Source organism: Octopus bimaculoides, chromosome 22, assembly GCF_046866305.1.
Source record: "Octopus bimaculoides isolate indiv1 chromosome 22, ASM4686630v1, whole genome shotgun sequence".
Taxonomy (NCBI): domain Eukaryota; kingdom Metazoa; phylum Mollusca; class Cephalopoda; order Octopoda; family Octopodidae; genus Octopus; species Octopus bimaculoides.
Window position 1 is genome coordinate 36,915,730 of NC_142949.1, and position 20,000 is coordinate 36,935,729.

General features: G+C 33.5%; 1 protein-coding gene across 2 annotated transcripts in view; it reads right to left on the bottom strand.

The window, feature by feature from the left end:
* The window catches only part of LOC106870321 (uncharacterized), a 258,020-nt gene that overhangs the window by 196,333 nt on the left and 41,687 nt on the right, over positions 1 to 20,000 (bottom strand). The window contains exon 2 of one of the 2 annotated variants that reach the window (XM_052975839.2): positions 11,727 to 11,780. The exons of the other annotated variant lie outside the window; for it this stretch is intronic. Coding sequence (XP_052831799.1) covers positions 11,727 to 11,780 — 54 coding nt within the window. The remainder of the gene's footprint in view (positions 1 to 11,726; positions 11,781 to 20,000) is intronic. 2 annotated transcript variants of the gene reach the window in all.

Sequence of the window (20,000 nt, forward strand, 5' to 3'; positions counted from 1 at the left end):
AGTTACATCTATCTTCACGCAGAGAAAATTTAGAGTAAATAACTTCGATCATGGAAACAATGTCGAAATGTCGTGTTAGTAATGGCGGAAAAATAAGAAGAAACATGGCGGAAAAGACAAAGGAACGAGAAGACAAAGGAAACGAAGATGAGGACGACGATGACAATGACAAAACTGTAAAAGAAGGAAAAGAAGGAAAGGTTGTAGTAGTAGTAGTGGCAGACGAAAGAGAAGTAGTAGTAGTAGTAGTAGTAAAAGGCGGCGGAGAAGGAGAAGGATGAGAAGAAGAAGAAGAAGAAGAAGAAGAAGAAGAAGAAGAAGAAGAAGAAGAAGAAGAAGAAGAAGAAGAAGAAGAAGAAGAAGAAGGGAATTGCATGGTTAAAGAATATAGTATGGTGTTAAATATAAACGATACAATACAATAAGAAGTGACGATATTAGCCAGAAACAACAGCAATGACATCAACAATGACGGTTACAACAACTATAATAACAACAACAACAACAACGACTACATGGACAATAACAACTATAACAGCAACGATGACAGCGAGGCCAACATAGATAATTAAGAATCAATAAGGGATCTGTTATATGGTTGTTTGAGTTGCTAGAGGCATCGGATAAATCTGCTTCAGATTATACCCTAAGGTCTCGAGGAAATAATGGTCATTTTGCATAATGTAGTCTAAGACCGTGCTACTCAAAGTTGTGGTCCGCTGACCGGTGCCGGTCTGTTCCGCGAGCCATCAGCTGCCGGGACGCGGCGAGTTTCCAGAGAAGAAAGAAACATTATAAGATGCTTATAAGAATGCTTACGTAATATTGTGATATTTGTTTATAAAATAAATATACAATAAAAAAAATTGTCCTGATGTTTACAAAGGGGGAGGTAAGCACCTCCACGCAGCAAAGCCAGCATCCTGAGACTAGTTTCTGAGTCATTGCTCGTCATCAGTTTGGCTTTGAGGTGCTTCCTAGGGATAAATAGCAGTAGTATTATTCCCTTTCATGGGACTGTCACATTAAGTTGACAACATACCGCCATTTATTATATATATTGTTTCCAGTATAAATCAATTACATATATATAGATACATATATACATATACATATATATAATTACATACGAATATGTAGAAGTGTATATATCTAAATATACTCATCTATAAGTTCATATCATTATATATACATTTAATGATGTATGTTTATATACGGCTGCCAATCAGCCTTGTCTAGACGGAAGACAAATCTTAAAAAGCCCAAAAGATTGGAGAGAGAATATGTAAGCACTGAGTGGCAAATTTAAACTGAAATTTCATAATTTAGTTTTTTTATGGAAACACACATATACATAGACATTCATACACACGAGACACACTTACTCAAGTGCATATACGCAAACGATCTCAAATATATACAACCAGAGATATATACACTTCCATACGTATACACACAGTATGTATGTATGCATATATATATATATATATATGTATGTATATGTGTATATATGTAGGTATTTTAATTTCACTTTCCCCTTTTGTTTATATCTGCACACACACACACACACACACACACACACGAACATGAGGTCGCAAGAAAGAACTTATGCCCAGGTCCGCAAGCTAAAAAACATATTTATTACATTCACTCACCGCCAAACATATTTTTACTAATAACCATACACAAAAACGCACTTATGTACGTACATATATATATATGTGTGTGTGTGTGTGTGTGTGTGTGTGTTCGTGTAGAAATATAAATGTATATTCATATGGAGACATGTATACGCTTGTAAGTGCGTGTGCATATATATCTTTATATATATAAATATATCTTCTGAGACATATTGGAAGCCTAATTCTTTCATCAATTCTTTTTTCGTTCTGCTTTGAAAAGAAAAGATCAGAGAAAGGCAAATGTCTCTCACAACATTGAATAGCTTTAATAACAACAAAAATATTTTTCTTATATAATCAGAACATCCGATCGCATGGGACTACTCTATTGTAATAATAATAATAATAATAATAATAATAATAATAATAATAATAATAATAATAATAATAATGAAGATCATGATGATGATGAGTTTTACTTCGACACTGATGGCAATTACATACAATTCATTCCTACGTACAAACTTTAAAAATGGTGACTTAGAAAGCTGCATCGGTTACGACAAAGATCTTATGTAAGAACGTGTGTTTTGTGAGATTTATCTGGTAGATGTGCGTGGAAGAAAAAAAAAATTATGAAAAGTGAAGGAAATGCTTACATATTTTTTCATAGATAAATTAAGCGATTATAGAAATCACAATAACCAGAAAAAAATTTATTTCTCTGAATAATTCTTCATAGGCCAAGAATTTTGGGGAGAGGAACATTGACACCAGTGCATGACTGGTACATTATTGCTTTGAACTTGAAAGGATGAAGGGCAGATTTGCCCTCACCAGGTTTGAATTCAGAAAATAAAATGTCGGAGAAAATACCGCCACTAGCTTTTCCGAACGTTTTAACAAGTTAACCAGTTCTCTGCCAATAATTTGACTTTCAAAGGCGGCGAGCTGGCAGAAACGTTAGCACGCCGGGCGAAATGCTTAGCGGTATTTCTTCTGTCTTTACATTCTGAGTTCAAATTCCACCGAGGTCGACTTTGCCTTTCATTCTTTCGGAGTCGATAAAGATAAATTAAGTACCAGTTGCGTACTGGGGTCGATCTAATCGACTGGCCCCCTCCCCCAAAATTTCGAGCCTTGTGCCTAGAGTAGAAAAAAATAATTTTACTTAGATCCTCGTGCTAAATGGTTGAAAATATTGCCGAACCATTGTATGGGCAAATTTGTGATATACGTACCCCGCCAAAGTATTTGCCTCGTATTCAGTGTTTAAATGAAATCTTGCACAAGGTATTAGCTTGGAGTTCGATCTAATTGCTTCAAGGACGACAGAAAAATATCCGCCTCGTTGTTCAGCATATATAAATAGGTGACTATTTTTTTCCTTAAAAAATACATGTGGTATATATATGCATTTGTTTTTGATACAAACCATTGCTTTCTAGTTTATTTATATTAAAGATGTATTTGTTGTTGCAAGCCTATACAAAACTACTACCTTGCTCGCACTTTCCATTTTTTGGCAAAGAAAACTTTTGAATGCATTCGTTGTTGTTGTTGTTAATCGAATCGTTAATTCCACTAACTTCAGTAACATGTTCCTTTGACATGGCTGTGAAGCTTTACACAATTAACTCTTCACAATGATTGTCTTCTTCGTTTAATAAGCCGAGAAAAATCTAAAAGGAATCTGGCACTCGCCTTTTTTGAGTTAATTGCTAACGAATTAAAACGGAAAAACAAAACAAAGATAAATAAGATTGTGAAAAATCTTCACATTTTATAATTCATAACTGAACTGCAAAGAGAGGGCGTTGTGCGCAGCAAGAAACAAGAAGAACAAGAAGAATAAAAGAAAAACAAGAAGAGGTAAAGATAAAAGACAAATGAATAAAGCGAAACCGCAATGAATTGAAATCATTTCTTTCATTTAACACAGGTGTACTGGATGAATGGGATAGCACAAGAATCAATTAGTAAAACGGTTCAGTTTCAAGTGGAATCGATTATAAAGAAATAAAAGAGGAAAATTAACCCCACCACCACCACCACGAAAATATATACAAGCATGAAAAGTAGAAGAATAAAAAAGGGATGAGATGTAAAATAGCCACAGAGACAGTGGGGAAACAGTTTAGGATTTTCATAGGGTTTTCATTTTTACCCTTACAGACATGTGTCTAAGCCCCTTATGTTTCCAGATTGGTACTTGGATGTTGAATGTCTCCCACGATAATTAACAATCAAGTATCGAAGCTTATAATGTGATAATGTGCGGAAAGAGACCCTGTGAGACCTCTGACAGTAAGCTGCTGTCCGCTCTCACAGAATCTACCAGAACAAACAAGACTGAACGTTCTGAGAAGTACAACAAATAAAAAAACAACAACAAAAAAACAGCAGCAGCAACAACAGCAACAATAACAACAACAACAGCAACGATAATAATAATAATAATGATATCGGCTTCAAATTTTGGCGTACACTCAAATATATCGATTCTCCTGCTTAACTGGTACATACTTCATAGACCTCGAAGGATGAAATACAAAGTCGACTTCGGCGGTATTTGAACTCAGAACGTAAATACGGACGAAGTGTCGCCGCCTTAGGTATTGGTTTCAAATTTTGGTACAAGGCCAGGAATTTCGAGGCAGTAGGATAAATCGATTACATCGATCCCACTTTTCAACTGCTGCTTATTCTATCCACCTTGAATGGGATGAAAGGCGAAGGCAACCTCGGCAGAATTTGAACCCAGGACGAACGAAATGCCACTAAGCATTTCGCCCGGCGTGCTAACGATTCTGCCAGCTCAACGCTTTAAAGAAGAAGAGGAAGAAGAACAAGAATAAAAAGAATAAAAAAAGGAATAATAATAATAATCTTTTCTACTCTAGGCACAAGGCCCGAAATTTGGGGGTAGGGGGCCAGTCGATTAGATCGACCCCAGTACGCAACTGGTACTTAATTTATCGACCCCGAAAGGATGAAAGGCAAAGTCGACCCCGGCGGAATTTGAACTCAGAACGTACAGACAGACGAAATACCGCTAAGCATTTCGCCCGGCGTGCTAACGTTTCTGCCAGCTCAACGCTTTAAAGAAGAAGAGGAAGAAGAACAAGAATAAAAAGAATAAAAAAAGGAATAATAATAATAATAATAATAATAATAATAATAATAAGAAGAAGAAGAAGAAGCATAAGAATAATAAGAGAAAGGAGAAAATGATAAAGAAGAAGAAAAAGAACAACAAGAGCATCAACACCATCACCACCGAAACAATAGCCAAGTCGCAGATGATGATAGTGGTAGGGCGTGGTGAGAAGTAAGATATGGAAATAGGCAAAAATAATAATTCTGAGCTTTACTTTATAAAAATAAAAAAAAAAATATAGAAGAACGTGAGAGAAATCATCGATATATAGTAATAACATTTTTTAAAAAATCCCCCAAAAAGAAAAACAGAGAAAATGGAAGAACTGCTATGAGAACGAGAAAGCATAAAATTGTCACGTGGTTTAGTTTTGGCAAAAAATAAACCAATGTATGTCATTTGATACAGTTGATGGTGTAGTGTTTTTGCCAAAGTTACGAGTTTTATGCACTACTGGTAACTGTGCCAAATAAATATTTCCAAATATCTCTTGAATATTGCATTATTACTGTTGTAGATGTTTCCAATATCATACATATATACACATACACACACATATGTGTATGTATATATATATATATATATATATATATATATATATATATATATATATATATATATATACACACACATATATATGTATGCATATATGCGTGTGTGTGTGCGTGCGCACACACGATCAGACACTTATAGATATGGATGTACAAGCAAGAAATAAAGTACTAGATACATTTAGCAGAGTTTATTTATTCGTTCAAAGGCTATGATTCACTGGAAAATGCTTTTTGAAAATGGGTTGATTCCTCTTCCCGCCCCACCATGTAGCTTCCACCCCAAGGGGTTTTGGATGCCATGGCTACAATGAACACCATGGAAACACTATCATATCATAAGTTAAAATGGAGTATGAAGTGTTTTTCAGCGATTCCATAAGAACAGTTAATGAGAGCGAAAATAAGTTTGGTACAGGGCTAGTGATTTCTTGAGACGTAGTAATTCGATTAGATTGACCCTAGTATGTAACGGGTACTTCTTTTATGGACACCGAAAGAATGAAAGGGAAATTGGACCTCGGCGGAATTTGAACTCAGAACATAAAGAAATGCTGCTAGGCGGTGTGGCTGTGTGGTAAGAAGCTGGCTTCCCAACCACATGGTTCTGGGTTCAGTGCCACTGAATGAGTGTATTTGGTAGACGGAAACTGAAAGAAGCCCGTCGTATATATATATATATATATATATATATATATATATATGTGTGTGTGTGTGTGTGTGTGTGTGTGTGTGTGTGTGTGTGTGTGTGTGTGTGTGTATGTTTGTGTCTGTGTTTGTCACCCCCGACATCGCTTGATAACCGATGTTGGTGTGTTTGCATCACCGTAATTTAGCAATTTGGCAAAACAGACCGATAGAATAAGAACTAGACTTACAAAGAATAAGTTCCTGGGGTCGATTCGTTCGTCTAAAGGCGCTGCTCCAGCATGGCCCCAGTCACATGACTGAAACAAATGCTAACGATTCCGCCTTATGCACCAAATAGCTAATAAGGGTTTCAAATTTTGACACAAGGCCCACAATTTGGGGGGAAAGGGATAAGTCTATTATATTGACTCCAGTGCAAAACTGGTACTTCTCTTATCAACTCCGAAAGGACAAAAGGCAAAGTCATCCTTGGAGGAATTTGAGCTCAGAACACAAAGACAGACGAAAGGTCGTTAAGCATTTCGCCCCTCGTGCTAAAGACTCAACCAGCACGCAACCTTCAAATATGAAATAATAATATGTAAAAATTACACGTCTTTTATGTTCAGTTCGTGAAACCTATGTACTTTTGTTGAGTCCACTGATTACTAGATGCTTTCTTTACAACCTTTATGTTATTCCGATATTATTACCCGGTTTCTATTCATTTCCCGACTGCTTCCATGGGTCTTTTCTGAAATCCTGCCAACCTCCACCAGCAAAAGAAACTTATTTTCCTCTCATTCTCGTCGCTGGTTTTCATCGACTCATACCACATTGTTCTTTTCCTCTCTTTCGCCTCCTACATCCACTCGACCAGGGTATATTTCACTATATTAAGATTAACAGTCTGGTATCGGAGAGGAAGATGATATCTGGATTCAACGAGATTTGGGTGATATGTTATCAGGATCATGAAAAACTTTATATACATAATTCAACGTTTCACGACAGTTCAAGACCATAGAAAATTTTCCCTGGAAGATATGAGAAAATCATTGGTTGCCAATAATGTATTCTGAGTCCATGTTTCACGATATTTACTGTTGATTCATTAATGTTTTTATTTGAGAACTTTGCTACTTCAACACTTATCAGACGAACATTTTGTTCTCCACATACACGCTCAAGCACAGACCAACACACGCATGCGGAATATATATATACATTGCATAATACACACACACACACACACACACACACTCCCCCACACATATATATAATCATACATACGTACTAACACTGGGACACATCTACGAGCTTCTACAGTATATATATATATACATATATATATATATATATATATATATATATATATATATATATATATATATATATATATATATATATATATATAGGTGTGATTATGAGCGTCAGTGAATGCACATATACGCATGTTGATTTATACACACAAATGTATATTCATTTATACTTACACACGCCTATATATGAATATAATATATATATATATATATATATATATATATATATATATATATACATATAAATGTTTGTGTAATGTATATATATTCTGTATCTATATATATTATGCATATACTTATACCCGAGTTATTTTAAGCAAAGGTGACTGAAACTAATATAATACCCATGATAATATTTGTATAGATTATATCCAGCATATATATATATATATAAATACATGCATAGTGACATATATACATACACACAGCTATATATGAATATGTATATATATATATATATATATATATATATATATATATATATATATATATATATATATATATATATATATATATATATATATATATATACACATATATATATGAATTATATAATATAAATACACATATATATATCCACATATATATATCCACATATAGAACCTTAGTAATTCTATAGTATTTGTAGAGTTGAAATAGCATAACTTCTATGGCAGTAATCAGATACAATCATGCGCCTGTATTCAATAATATTGATCTCAACCGTCTAAATGGACGTATATTCATCAAAGTACCGATGAATGAAAGACGAAGGAGGCAAAAATAAAACGAAGAAGTAAACAAGAAAAGAACCTGTAGAAATTATGAATAAAAAGGAGACTGCTACATCTCCGCCCCGGCTCACCTACGTTCCATTATGTTAAGCGATGTCAAGCCACTGTTTTTAATTACCTCGGCGAATGTACCTCGTTACGTGAGCATGTGTGCACCTGTGTATATGTGCCTGCTTATATGTACTCGTGTGCGTATGCGTGTGTATGTGTGTGTGTGTGTTTATCCGTTCACTTATATGTGCGAGGGTGTGTAGGAAGTAGGAAGACATAAGAGAAGTAAAACAAGTGAGCTACGGTGCGCTTAGTGATTTAGATATATACACAAACTTATTGGCTGCATATATATATATATATATATATATATATATATATATATATATATATATATATATATATATATATATATATATATATATATATATATATACATATATGAATATATATATATGATGTATATATCTACCGATACGAATTAGTGCAGAGGCGTACATACATAAGCCTTATGTATTTATATAAATGCGCGTACATATTTGTATATGTGTATTAGTGTGTGCGTGCGTGTGTGTGTGTTAGTGTGTTTACATGTGTGTGCCCTACTCTTTTCTTGATTGCCCTTTTTCTTTATATCCAGGAAGATGTATGTACATGCTCATGCATATTAATAAACATACACACACACACACACATATACATATATATATGCATTTATATATATATATATATATATATATATATATATATATATATATATATATATATATATATATATATATATATATATATATATATGCATATGAATATATATTCATGTGTATATATATATATGTATGTGAATATATATATATATATATATATATATATATATATATATATATGAATGATTACATACACACACGCGCACGCATAGTTCGCACGCATAGTTCACACACATAGTTCACACACATACATAGATACATTTATGTATGCATCTAATAGTGTCTATATTAACAAGTTTGTAGATTGGCCATATTTGTGCTTTATTTTATTATTATTATTATATATATATATTTATATATATTCGTTGTCGCTTTTTCAGGAGGCCACATATGTCTATAGACATATCTTTCACAAGTCATTTCCCTGTATAGTCACGGCATTGCACGCCTTGATCTATACACATTCATTTACATTTACATAAATAATATATTGAAAAGGGAGATAATTATGGAAATATAAATGTCTGAAATATTACTAGCGGTTCACAACTTCCTATTATTTCTTTTCGATTTCCGGTGATATACTTTGACCCATAGAATATATTTGCTCGAAGACATTGCTCCCAAAACGTTTACAGACAAAGTATATATATTTTTTTCATATAAACGAATTCTTTCAGAGATTATACGTATTATGTCATGTTAATTCGACTAGAAAAAAATGAAGAGAGTTTTACTGTTTATAGATCTGGGCTTATTATATCAAGTGAATGGTAGTTGGAGACTGTTGCAGTCTCTCACATTTGCAATTTATTCTTATTCATCTTTTGATGAAATACTATGAGTGATTTATATATATATATATATATATATATATATATATATATATATATATATATCTATATCCATACGTACATACGTGTATATGTTTGTGTGTGCATACACAAACACAGACACATGCATACACAAACACACACTCACTCTCTCTCTCTCTCTCACACACACACACACACACACACACACACACACACACACACACACACACACACACACACACACACAGTCATATGGAAAAGCAACAAAACATCAAAAGAATATTTGACATCTAAATGTAGGACTTTTAGTTACCATGGGAGAGATGTATGTTGGAGAGAGTAAGGGATGGAGGAAGGAAGAAAGGGAGAGATAGATAGAGAGAGAGTCAGACAGTGAGAGAGGCAGCTCAGACAGACAAACAGACAGGCAGGTAGGAAACGAGGGGGAAGGAGCGGGTACAGGGTATTTAGTAACCGTTATTACCAGAAATAAATTGCATGCTCTTTTTTCGTGAAGACCTGAATATTACTACTACTACTACTACTACTACTACTACTACTACTACTACTACTACTACTACTACTACAACAAGTGATGAAGATAATGATGACTATGTTATTAATTATTGTGATATTATTTCTAATTTTTGGCGCAAGGACATCAGTTTTAGGGGAAGTGAGTAAGTGGAATACATCAATCGTAGTACTTGACTGGTACTTTGATTTTTCGAGGAATGTTGATCTCGTTTGCATTTGGACATTGAACGTAAACAGCAGGATATAATGCTTTGCTTTTTTTTTTCTGATTCGCTAACGAGTCTGACTGTTCGCCGCTCATTATTAATTATTATTAAAGTAATAATAAATGCTCTCAGTGTTATTTTCATTGCATGGCACTATTAGTAGCTCATAAAATAATATATACTGTGTTTCATGTATATATATATATATATATATATATATATATATACATATATATATTATTTGCGTGGGTTAGGAATGTAACATCAAGCTTGAGGTCACCTGTTTTGAGCTAATCCTAATATGTCACTAGGAATTTTATCAATAGTCTCTCTCTCGTTTGTTATAATATTCATTTCATAATAAACACTTGTCTCCGAATATTTCGTCTTTGGTATCGCTGTATAATATAAGAACATTGTAATATCTAGTCACGTGACCTTGAAACCCAACCCAGTACCTTGTATTGAGGAATTAGTGCTCTTAATTTTTACGTCGCTATTCGTTGGAATTTAAAATTTTCTTTTATTTTCCCCCTCATTAAATTCGTTGCCAATATCTTCCGCTAAATCGGCCTCCATATTTTCGGCCTTATCATCAAACGAGAATTATGTGGCGCTGTTGAATACCTTGACTGTGGAGGCAGACTGGCTAGTTTCTAATTTGTAGAACCAATTTGTGACCTCTGCCAACATCGATGTTGCAACTAATGATACTCTGAAAAATAAGGCATGGTGTTCTTGTTACTCCCGTCGCTGATGACCGATTTTATTTTGTTTCTCCTCCGTTTTCCAGTGTCTTCGAATCATCAGGTAAGAAATACCACCCCCAGGATCAAACATCATGAATATGAACCCGACCTTTCTATTTGTATTTCTCCAACCAAGGAACTGGATTCCAAATTTAAGTGTTGGTATGTGCCGTACCATTTCAGCTAATCTCGTTATGTTTCCAGCTCTAAAACAAACCGTCAATATCTTCGACTTTGAGTCATTGAATGGTATTTTTTAACAATATTTCGGATAATGCTTCCTCTAAGCCTTGCTTTGAGGTTAAATGAAACACAACCGCCATTTTTATATTGCACAAACAGATATCTTCGTTCCTTGTTAATTAGTACAAGTATCATTGCAGGAAAGAGAGAATGCATGGCTTAATATAACTTTCCCAAACCACTTTTGTTTCTTTGAGTTTGCATATGTGAAGTTTTTGGTAGAAAATCTCTGTAGATTTTCTATTTCTTTTACTACAGACGTGTTCTGAAGTACAATAATTTCTTGTTATTTTTTATATTTATGTTTGTGCATAAAAATATGGCTTTTATCTTTTTCTCTCGTGGTGTGTGTCTGGTAATTTTGACAGGCATTTTTTTCTGTACGTGAACAAAGTGAGGAAAAAATTTCTAAAAAAAACAAACCTTAATCCTTTGCCTAAACCCTGTAAGAGCAGGCTTCCAAATTCCGAAGGGTCTCTGTAAGCGAATAAATTAAAAAAAAAAGACATTATTAATCTTGATGTATCTCTCAAGCCATAATAATAATAATAATAATAATAATAATAATAATAATGATAATAATAATAATGGTTTCTGATTTAGGAACATGACCAACAATTTTAAGAAGGGATTTACTTGATACCATTGGTCCCAGTACTTTAAAAGATAAAACCTGAGATGGATTCGAAAAGAAGATGTAAAGAACCACATAAATAGAGTAAGGCATTTATCCGACACCTGTCAATGTTAATAGAACTATTTTATAGGAAAGCGGAGTTATAGAATCTGAAGACAAGAGTTACATGCATCTAGACTTAGTGGAACTCAGTGATGTTGTTCACAAAACAGGAAGGTAAAAATGAAACTGTATATTTGAAGAAATGTACGCTGGTATTGAAGTCCAAACCTAATTGAAGGTATCTGATAAATACGATCAACATACACTGCATGAATAAGGAATTTGATGAAAAATTAAAGATGCAGAATAATGGTAGTAACACAAACCCCGCAGAAATTTCTTCCTCCAAAGAGGACTACCACTCGTTTATACAGGTAACTTGAGGGAGATGTCTTAGAAGTTCTGATTTGGTGAATGGACAAAGAGCGAAAATCAATCATTACCTTGTAAAAATGGAAAGATGACCTGGATGTCAATGTTTTGAAACTGACCTATTTTCCATTAAATTTCAGACAGATTTAACGATGACTTGCTGAAGCAGAAATATCGTTATAGCAAATATTCTGCTCAATACCACAGATTTGCTTATAACCTGCTTCACCTTAGCCGCTGAAGCATGTCCCTTAGTGGTTGACAATATGTGCAGCTCTGATTATGACCAATAGTGTATACATATGTGTGTGTGTGGGGAGGGGGGAGCATCATAGCCATGTATTGAGGGGTTTTCTTGGGATTTGAATAACTGTAACAAAAATAAACTTTGAAGGAATTATCAGCCACATTTCATACTTCCTAAGGGTAAGCAAACAGGAAGTAACGGTCGTTATCCAAGGACAAGATTCTATTTTCACAATGTAAAACATGTGATTTATTGGAGATTGTCTTTGTTATTGTAGCGAAGCCAGGTAGCATTCTAGAGATTCTCCGATTGGTTTGTATTTTATTGATTTATGGTCAACATGTCTTAGGTTTTAAGCTACAGTTCATGATGCCAAATTGTAACCGATCATTTGCGTTGCTGTCGTGTTCATTTTCTTGAAATTTCGTTTCAGAAATATGATATTTTATCTTTTACTTGCTTCATATGCTGGACTGCGAGCCAGTACCTATCTTTTAAAGTCTGATAACCAATCTATCATCCACTCTTTTGTCGATCCGCTAAAGTTCGGAGAAATTAACTAAGCACTACCGGTTGTTGCTTGGCGCAGAAAGAATTACAAACACAAAACCATCCACACATCTATGCGACGCAGATTTTTCCACAAGGCATTAGGCGGTCCGGGGCTATAGTAGAAGATACTTGTCCAAAATGCCGCGCAGCGGGACTGAACCCGAAACCACCTGGTTGCAAAGAGACCTTTCTTAGAATTTGCTGCTGTTTCCAGCAAACCAGACAATCTCGTAGACTTTCCCCTTTTGGCTTGTAGGGTATTGATTTAAGGTGTAGCTGTCTTAAGTTATAATCATAAAGACATGTTGTTAAGTTGTAAAATGCTAAATAATAAATAAATAGATGAATAAATAAATAAATAAATAAATAAATGAGAACACCCATAAAGACTCGTAAAATTACACCGAAATTCTATTCTCGCCACCTTCGGATGCCAGTAATTGTGTAGCTTGATTCTGTTTTGTTAAGGGAGGGATATTCGAGGTGAACGGATAACTGGTTAATAAATCACGCAATTGGAAGCGATTTTATCATAATAAAACCTATTGATAGTTCAGGAATTAGCGCTTAAATAAAAACAACATTCCTTAGCAACAACAACAATTACAACAAAAGAATGAAATTTCTCGGTATTGTTTGTAAGTGCCATTTATTTGTTATTTATTTGGTTGTCTTTGTTTTTGCTGTTTTATTAAACAGAGAATTGGCAGTTATGTGGTTTTCAAATCACACGAATTTGATTTTAACGTATTTTCACCAAAATATTATTACGAACGTAGAAAAAAAGAAAAGAAAAGGATACAAATAAAAATCCTGTAAAGAAAAAAAAATATTGTATGGAACTTAAGTTGAATGTTAGTTAATTTACTATTTTATGGGTGATAAAAATGATGATGAGGATAATAATAATAATAATAATAATAATAATAATAATAATAATAATAATAATAATAATAATAATAATAATAATAATCAGAAGAGTTACAACAGAATACCGCATGAGGCAAGGGAATTTAGCTTTCGCTGGACCGATTGCAGAAAGGCTTTCGATAATCTTCCACACTGCTAGTTCTTGGAGTACGCAAGGACGCTCAGAGTCAATGAGAAGACAAACAGCTTTTTGCAAAAAGCAATGAGCGCATGAGAAGTGAAAGTAACATGCGCAAATGAATCGTTAGGAAACGTTATAATACGCAAGTTGTGTTTTCCAGGGAGACTCTCTCTCTCAACTACTCTTCGTCATTGCGTTAATATTGTGTTGCGCCAAAAGTTTACCAATACTTTGGTACCTTATCTGCTTTATTCGTCAGTTTACAACAAAAGCAGCCTAGCATTGAAATTTGAGGCCATCATGTTCGCCCCATCTGGAGCTAGTTTTCTGCCAGTTCTTTGATCCTATGCTGATACCTAACGATCCTGCCATCTCGCAACCTTTAATGGTTTCTAATTTAGGGAGAAACCAGAACTAGTGAAAGATAGAAGGTAGTCGATGCCTTGCACTCTGTTACTTGACTGATACCTTATTCTTTTCTACTCTAGGCACAAGGCCTGAAATTTTGGAGGAAGGGGCCAGTCGATTAGATCGACTCCGAAAGGATGAAAGGCAAAGTCGATTTCGGCGGAATTTGAATTCAGAACGTAAAAACAGACGAAATACCTATTTCTTTATTGCCCACAAGGGGCTACACACAGAGGGGACAAACAAGGACAGACAAACGGATTAAGTCGATTATATCGACCCCAGTGCGTAACTGGTACTTAATTTATCGACCCCGAAAGGATGAAAGGCAAAGTCGACCTCGGCGGAATTTGAACTCAGAACGCAGTGGCAGACGAAATACCGCTACGCATTTCGCCCGGCGCGCTAACGTTTCTGCCAGCCCGTCGTCGTGCTACGATTCTGCCAGACTGATATCATATTCTATTCAGCACGTAGGAATGACAGGCAATGTTGACTTCCGCGGTATTTACACTCAGAATGTAAAGAGCTGGAACAAATAGCACAAAGCACGTACGTTCGACGGTCTAACGATTTTGCTTGTTCTTTGCCCTTAACAATTTCTGATTTAGTCACGAGATCAGTGACTGAGGTGGGAGTGGGATCTAATTCAATACAATAGATCCTGGCATTTGTTTAGCATTTTATATAATCGAAACCCTTCCGGTTAGTGAAACGCAACGATAAAACCGAGTGGGACTTGAAATCAGAACCTAATGTTCCAAAAGGAAAACTGCTAGGCAGTATTTCCGACGCTCGAATGATTCTATCAGCGCTGCAATACAAAGAACTAATAGAATTACATTAGATTAAACTCTGGTTATCAGTTTACGTAACACAATTTAGTAAAAATATTACAACTAATGATAATTTCTAATGGTTGCTCTCAAAAATATCTCGATGTAATAGCTTATGTAAAATATTTAAAGAAATAATTTGATATGAAAATACATGTTAAAATATGATATAGAAAAATATATAAAAAAAACAATACATAAAAATAAAATTTCAAAAATACTGATAACAATAAATACCTTAATGGGAATTGTAATGATTGTTAGTAATTGTATGATCAGTTTTAGTTTCGTTATGATTATATTTATTAATAATATTGAGAGATATAACAGCTAAAGAAGAGTAAATTCCAACGTGTAATGATAATGATAATAATAATGATGATGATAATGATGATGATAGTGATGATGATGATGATAATAATAATAATTAATATAATTTTTAAAGTAACGATGTTGATGATGAATATAATATAAATGACATCAGTAATAAAATAAAGGCATTAGTAATAATAATACTAATACAACTGCTACTGCTAATGATGATGATAATAATAATAATAATAATAATAATAATAATAATAATAATAATAATAATAATAATAATGAATAATGCATGACGTGGAAGAAAACGAATGGGAAAATATCATTAAGGGTAATAATACGAAAAAGCTTCATTATGATAAATGAAAGTTGTAATAAGTTTCACCGCCATATTTAATTTAATAATCGAGTAACATAAATTCGAACGTGACAACAGAACAATAACAAGGATACTACGAGGAAAGATAAACAGGAAGAAGAAGAAGAAGGGGAAGAAGAAGAAGAAGGAGAAGAAGAAGAAAAAGAAATAGAGAAAATTTCAAACAAAAGAGAAGAATGAAAAAAAATGAAGAAAATATAAATAAAATTATAAAAACGAAGATGGCTGCAATGTTTCATCTGTTAACAGCAACTTTAACTTCTCAAGACGAGTACACACATTTTAGTGATATTGCTAGCATTAGTTTCAGCTTCGTCTTACTTATACAGTGGAGATGGCTACATTGATATTGTTAAAGTAGTGCTGAGAATGTATGGCGATGCGTGATGTGTGATAAGGCGACGAAAGTTCGCGTGTTCGTCTTTACATTCATGTTTGTAGCTGAGAGTTTTAAGTACGTAATCCTAAAACGATGAGTGAGTGACTTAACCCACCAATTATACAATTTTCGTTGCACCCACGCAACATTATATATATACACACACACACACGCACACACACACATATATATATATATATATATATATATATATATATATATATATATATATATATATATATATATATATATGTATATATATGTATATATATGTATATATATATATATATATATATATATATATATATATATATATATATATATATATATATATATATATATATATATATATATATATGTATGTATATATATATATATATATATATGTATCTATACACATACATGTATATATAAACATATACACACATATACGCATACATGCGTATATATATGTCTGTTGATTTACTAGAAGCGATAAATTACAGGACTTACTACACACACACATACACAAACACACGCACACACACTCCCATAGACACACAGACACACAATCACGCACACATACACACACATATCGAGACACTTACATGTTTTGATAGGGAAAGGATTAGTGTGGAATGTGGGCATTACATTAAGCTAACGTAAATAGCGGTATGAAGTAAATGCGCGTGTTTTATAAGCTGTACAAACATTAAAAAGCAAACAACTTTCTCAGTACGTCAAGCAGAATTTATATTTATTATTTATTTATTTTATTATTTTTTTAAATTAAAACTAGACGAGTTACAAATACAAGTTTCTCGCCTCCGAACCTCAGGCGACTATAAAATCAAGTGAACAGCACTGCTACTTCATATAATGGAGTACTTGCAAAAAAGTTTTAAAGAATACCTCCAACAACATTTATTATAAGAATTCAAGTGAACAGTTATACACAACAGCATGAGTGAGAAGCATTATGGAGTAACGGAATAATATGAATTGACATCTATGTAAATGAGGGTAAGAAAGAATAAAAATAAACTGAAATAATTAATTATAAAAAGAGAAAAATAAAAAAAAAACAAAAATAGTCTAAAGTCAACACAAAAAATAAAAGATATATAGAACTGAAATAAATATATAAATAAAGACGATTAAATAAAAGCAAGGTTGAGGCTCTAAGGATATAACATACATAGATAACAAATAGCATCGAGATATTACATAATGGAGTTAGAGAGAAAATGTTGTATTAAGTCTATTCTTAAAGTAATTCGTGTCTATAAAAGAAAGTTGTGAATAAATGAACGTGAGCAATATTACAGTAGCGAATTTTATTAATGAAACTATATAAAAGATAATTTCTATACGCATGATCAAATGTTATAAAATTTCTTTTACAATGAATATTTTAGAAGACGAATACAAGGATAAAAAAAGAGACAACAAGAATACATAGTATTGTTAGATACTGGCTATAACCGTGGGATAAATGCAACGATAGTTAGGAATCACACATGCACACACACTTATTCTAGTATAGATTCCAGTTTTTACAATAAATCTAATCTCTGTGCATGATGAGGAAAGATATTTTTCTGAAATATTGACAGATGCCCTCACAAGCAAAGCCATCCCCTCCTCTATCTTCACGCCACTGTGTTAAGCTTCCCACAGTATGTCACCAATTTCATCGCAGGCTTGCAGCCAGAACTCAATGGTTTGAAACTGCTACCTACCACAAAGCTGGATCTAGCAAATCTGTTCCCTATTGGTACTTTTCCAAAAACTTTTTATCTTCCGTGAAATTATAGGACTCAATACAAACGCAGGAACTCTATAGTGTTGGTACGCTTTTGGTTCTCTGGTCGAGAAGATCACTGATGAAAGACAATCCAACCGAGCCAAAATTGTCATCGGTAAAGTGCATCCAGATCCACATTAGTCGACTTGTTGATTTTACTTCAAACAACAGGGTGTGGATTGAAAGATACCTGTTTTCCAGTACTTGCATGTCATAATACCACATACACACACACGCACATACACACGTAGAGACATCGCTCCACGTCAATTCACACACGTACACATATCTCTCGCTCCCTCTATGTGTGTGATTGTGTGTATTATCTCCTTTGTGTTTTTCTTCTTCCTTACCAACTGTTTCAGCTCTAAACATCTACTTAAAACACAACTAAAAAACTGCCATGTTCTCAGCTTAAAAATGTCCAAATGATTTTTTATTTCTACCAGGAAACCTTGGGTTGCTGTATTTCACCAGATTCGTGGCTTTTATTATAACATTACACACACACACACGTTAACGGAAAAAGCCAGTAAGATCCATGGTAGCGGAGTCCGAAAGAGTACTAAGATACAATGGTAACTCCGGTGGAGTGATGGTGGATGAGGAGATGTGCCGAAAGTTTGAGAAGGTAGGAAGGACAGGAATCCAAGAGAGGCGGAATTTTCAAATCTTTTTGAGTACCCGAAACAGGTCAAACTGCGTACACACTGTTAACCGGATTAGAATACCCGTCAAACAACAACAACAACACTAATGATAATAATCATAATAATAACAATAATAACAACAACAATTATTAAAGGGAAGCAAGCACAACTGGATGGAACTCAGAACTATGTAAATAAGAAGAAATCTCATTAGACATCAAATCCATTCTATAGATCACATATTTATTCATTTATACGAAATGAATATTCGCACTATCGATACATGTAGCACCATGTTACCTGCCCGTTTTCAAACATGGTAGTTATCATCATGTGTTACTCTGTTGCCCTTGAGAAACATCAGAGTAACATGAATCTCAAAGTGGCGACAAAGGAAACCGTATCTTTGCATAAAATGAATAAAATAAAATCCATTACCAATGACATATGTATTAAATAATTGTTCTTTTTGTACATTCCTACATCCAAAAGTGCATGTGTGCATAACTATATAGATATATATATATATATGTATATATGTATATATATATGTATATGTATATATGTATATGCATATATATGTATATGTATATATATGTCATACATATATATATATATATAAACACACACATATGTACCTACATATATGTACATGTACAATTAAATATATACACACGCATGTATTTATGTGCGCGCGTGCATTTGAGTTTGAATATACATATATATATATATATATATATATATATATATATATATATATATATATATATATATATATATTGTGTTCTTTAGAAGCACACTTTCCATATAGATGCAGGAGAATGAGGTTTGCCAGTGGCAAACATATGATAAATAGTTGTTTTTGCATGTGTTTGCTGAAAATTTGACGTGTAAAACCATTAGAAGACAATGCAGGTAATTATTTCAACAATATGTAATCAAATGGATACACATGAACCACATCCACACATTATATGAACTCAGACACACTTACACACACACGTATGTGTGTATGTGTGTACACATGTATATATATA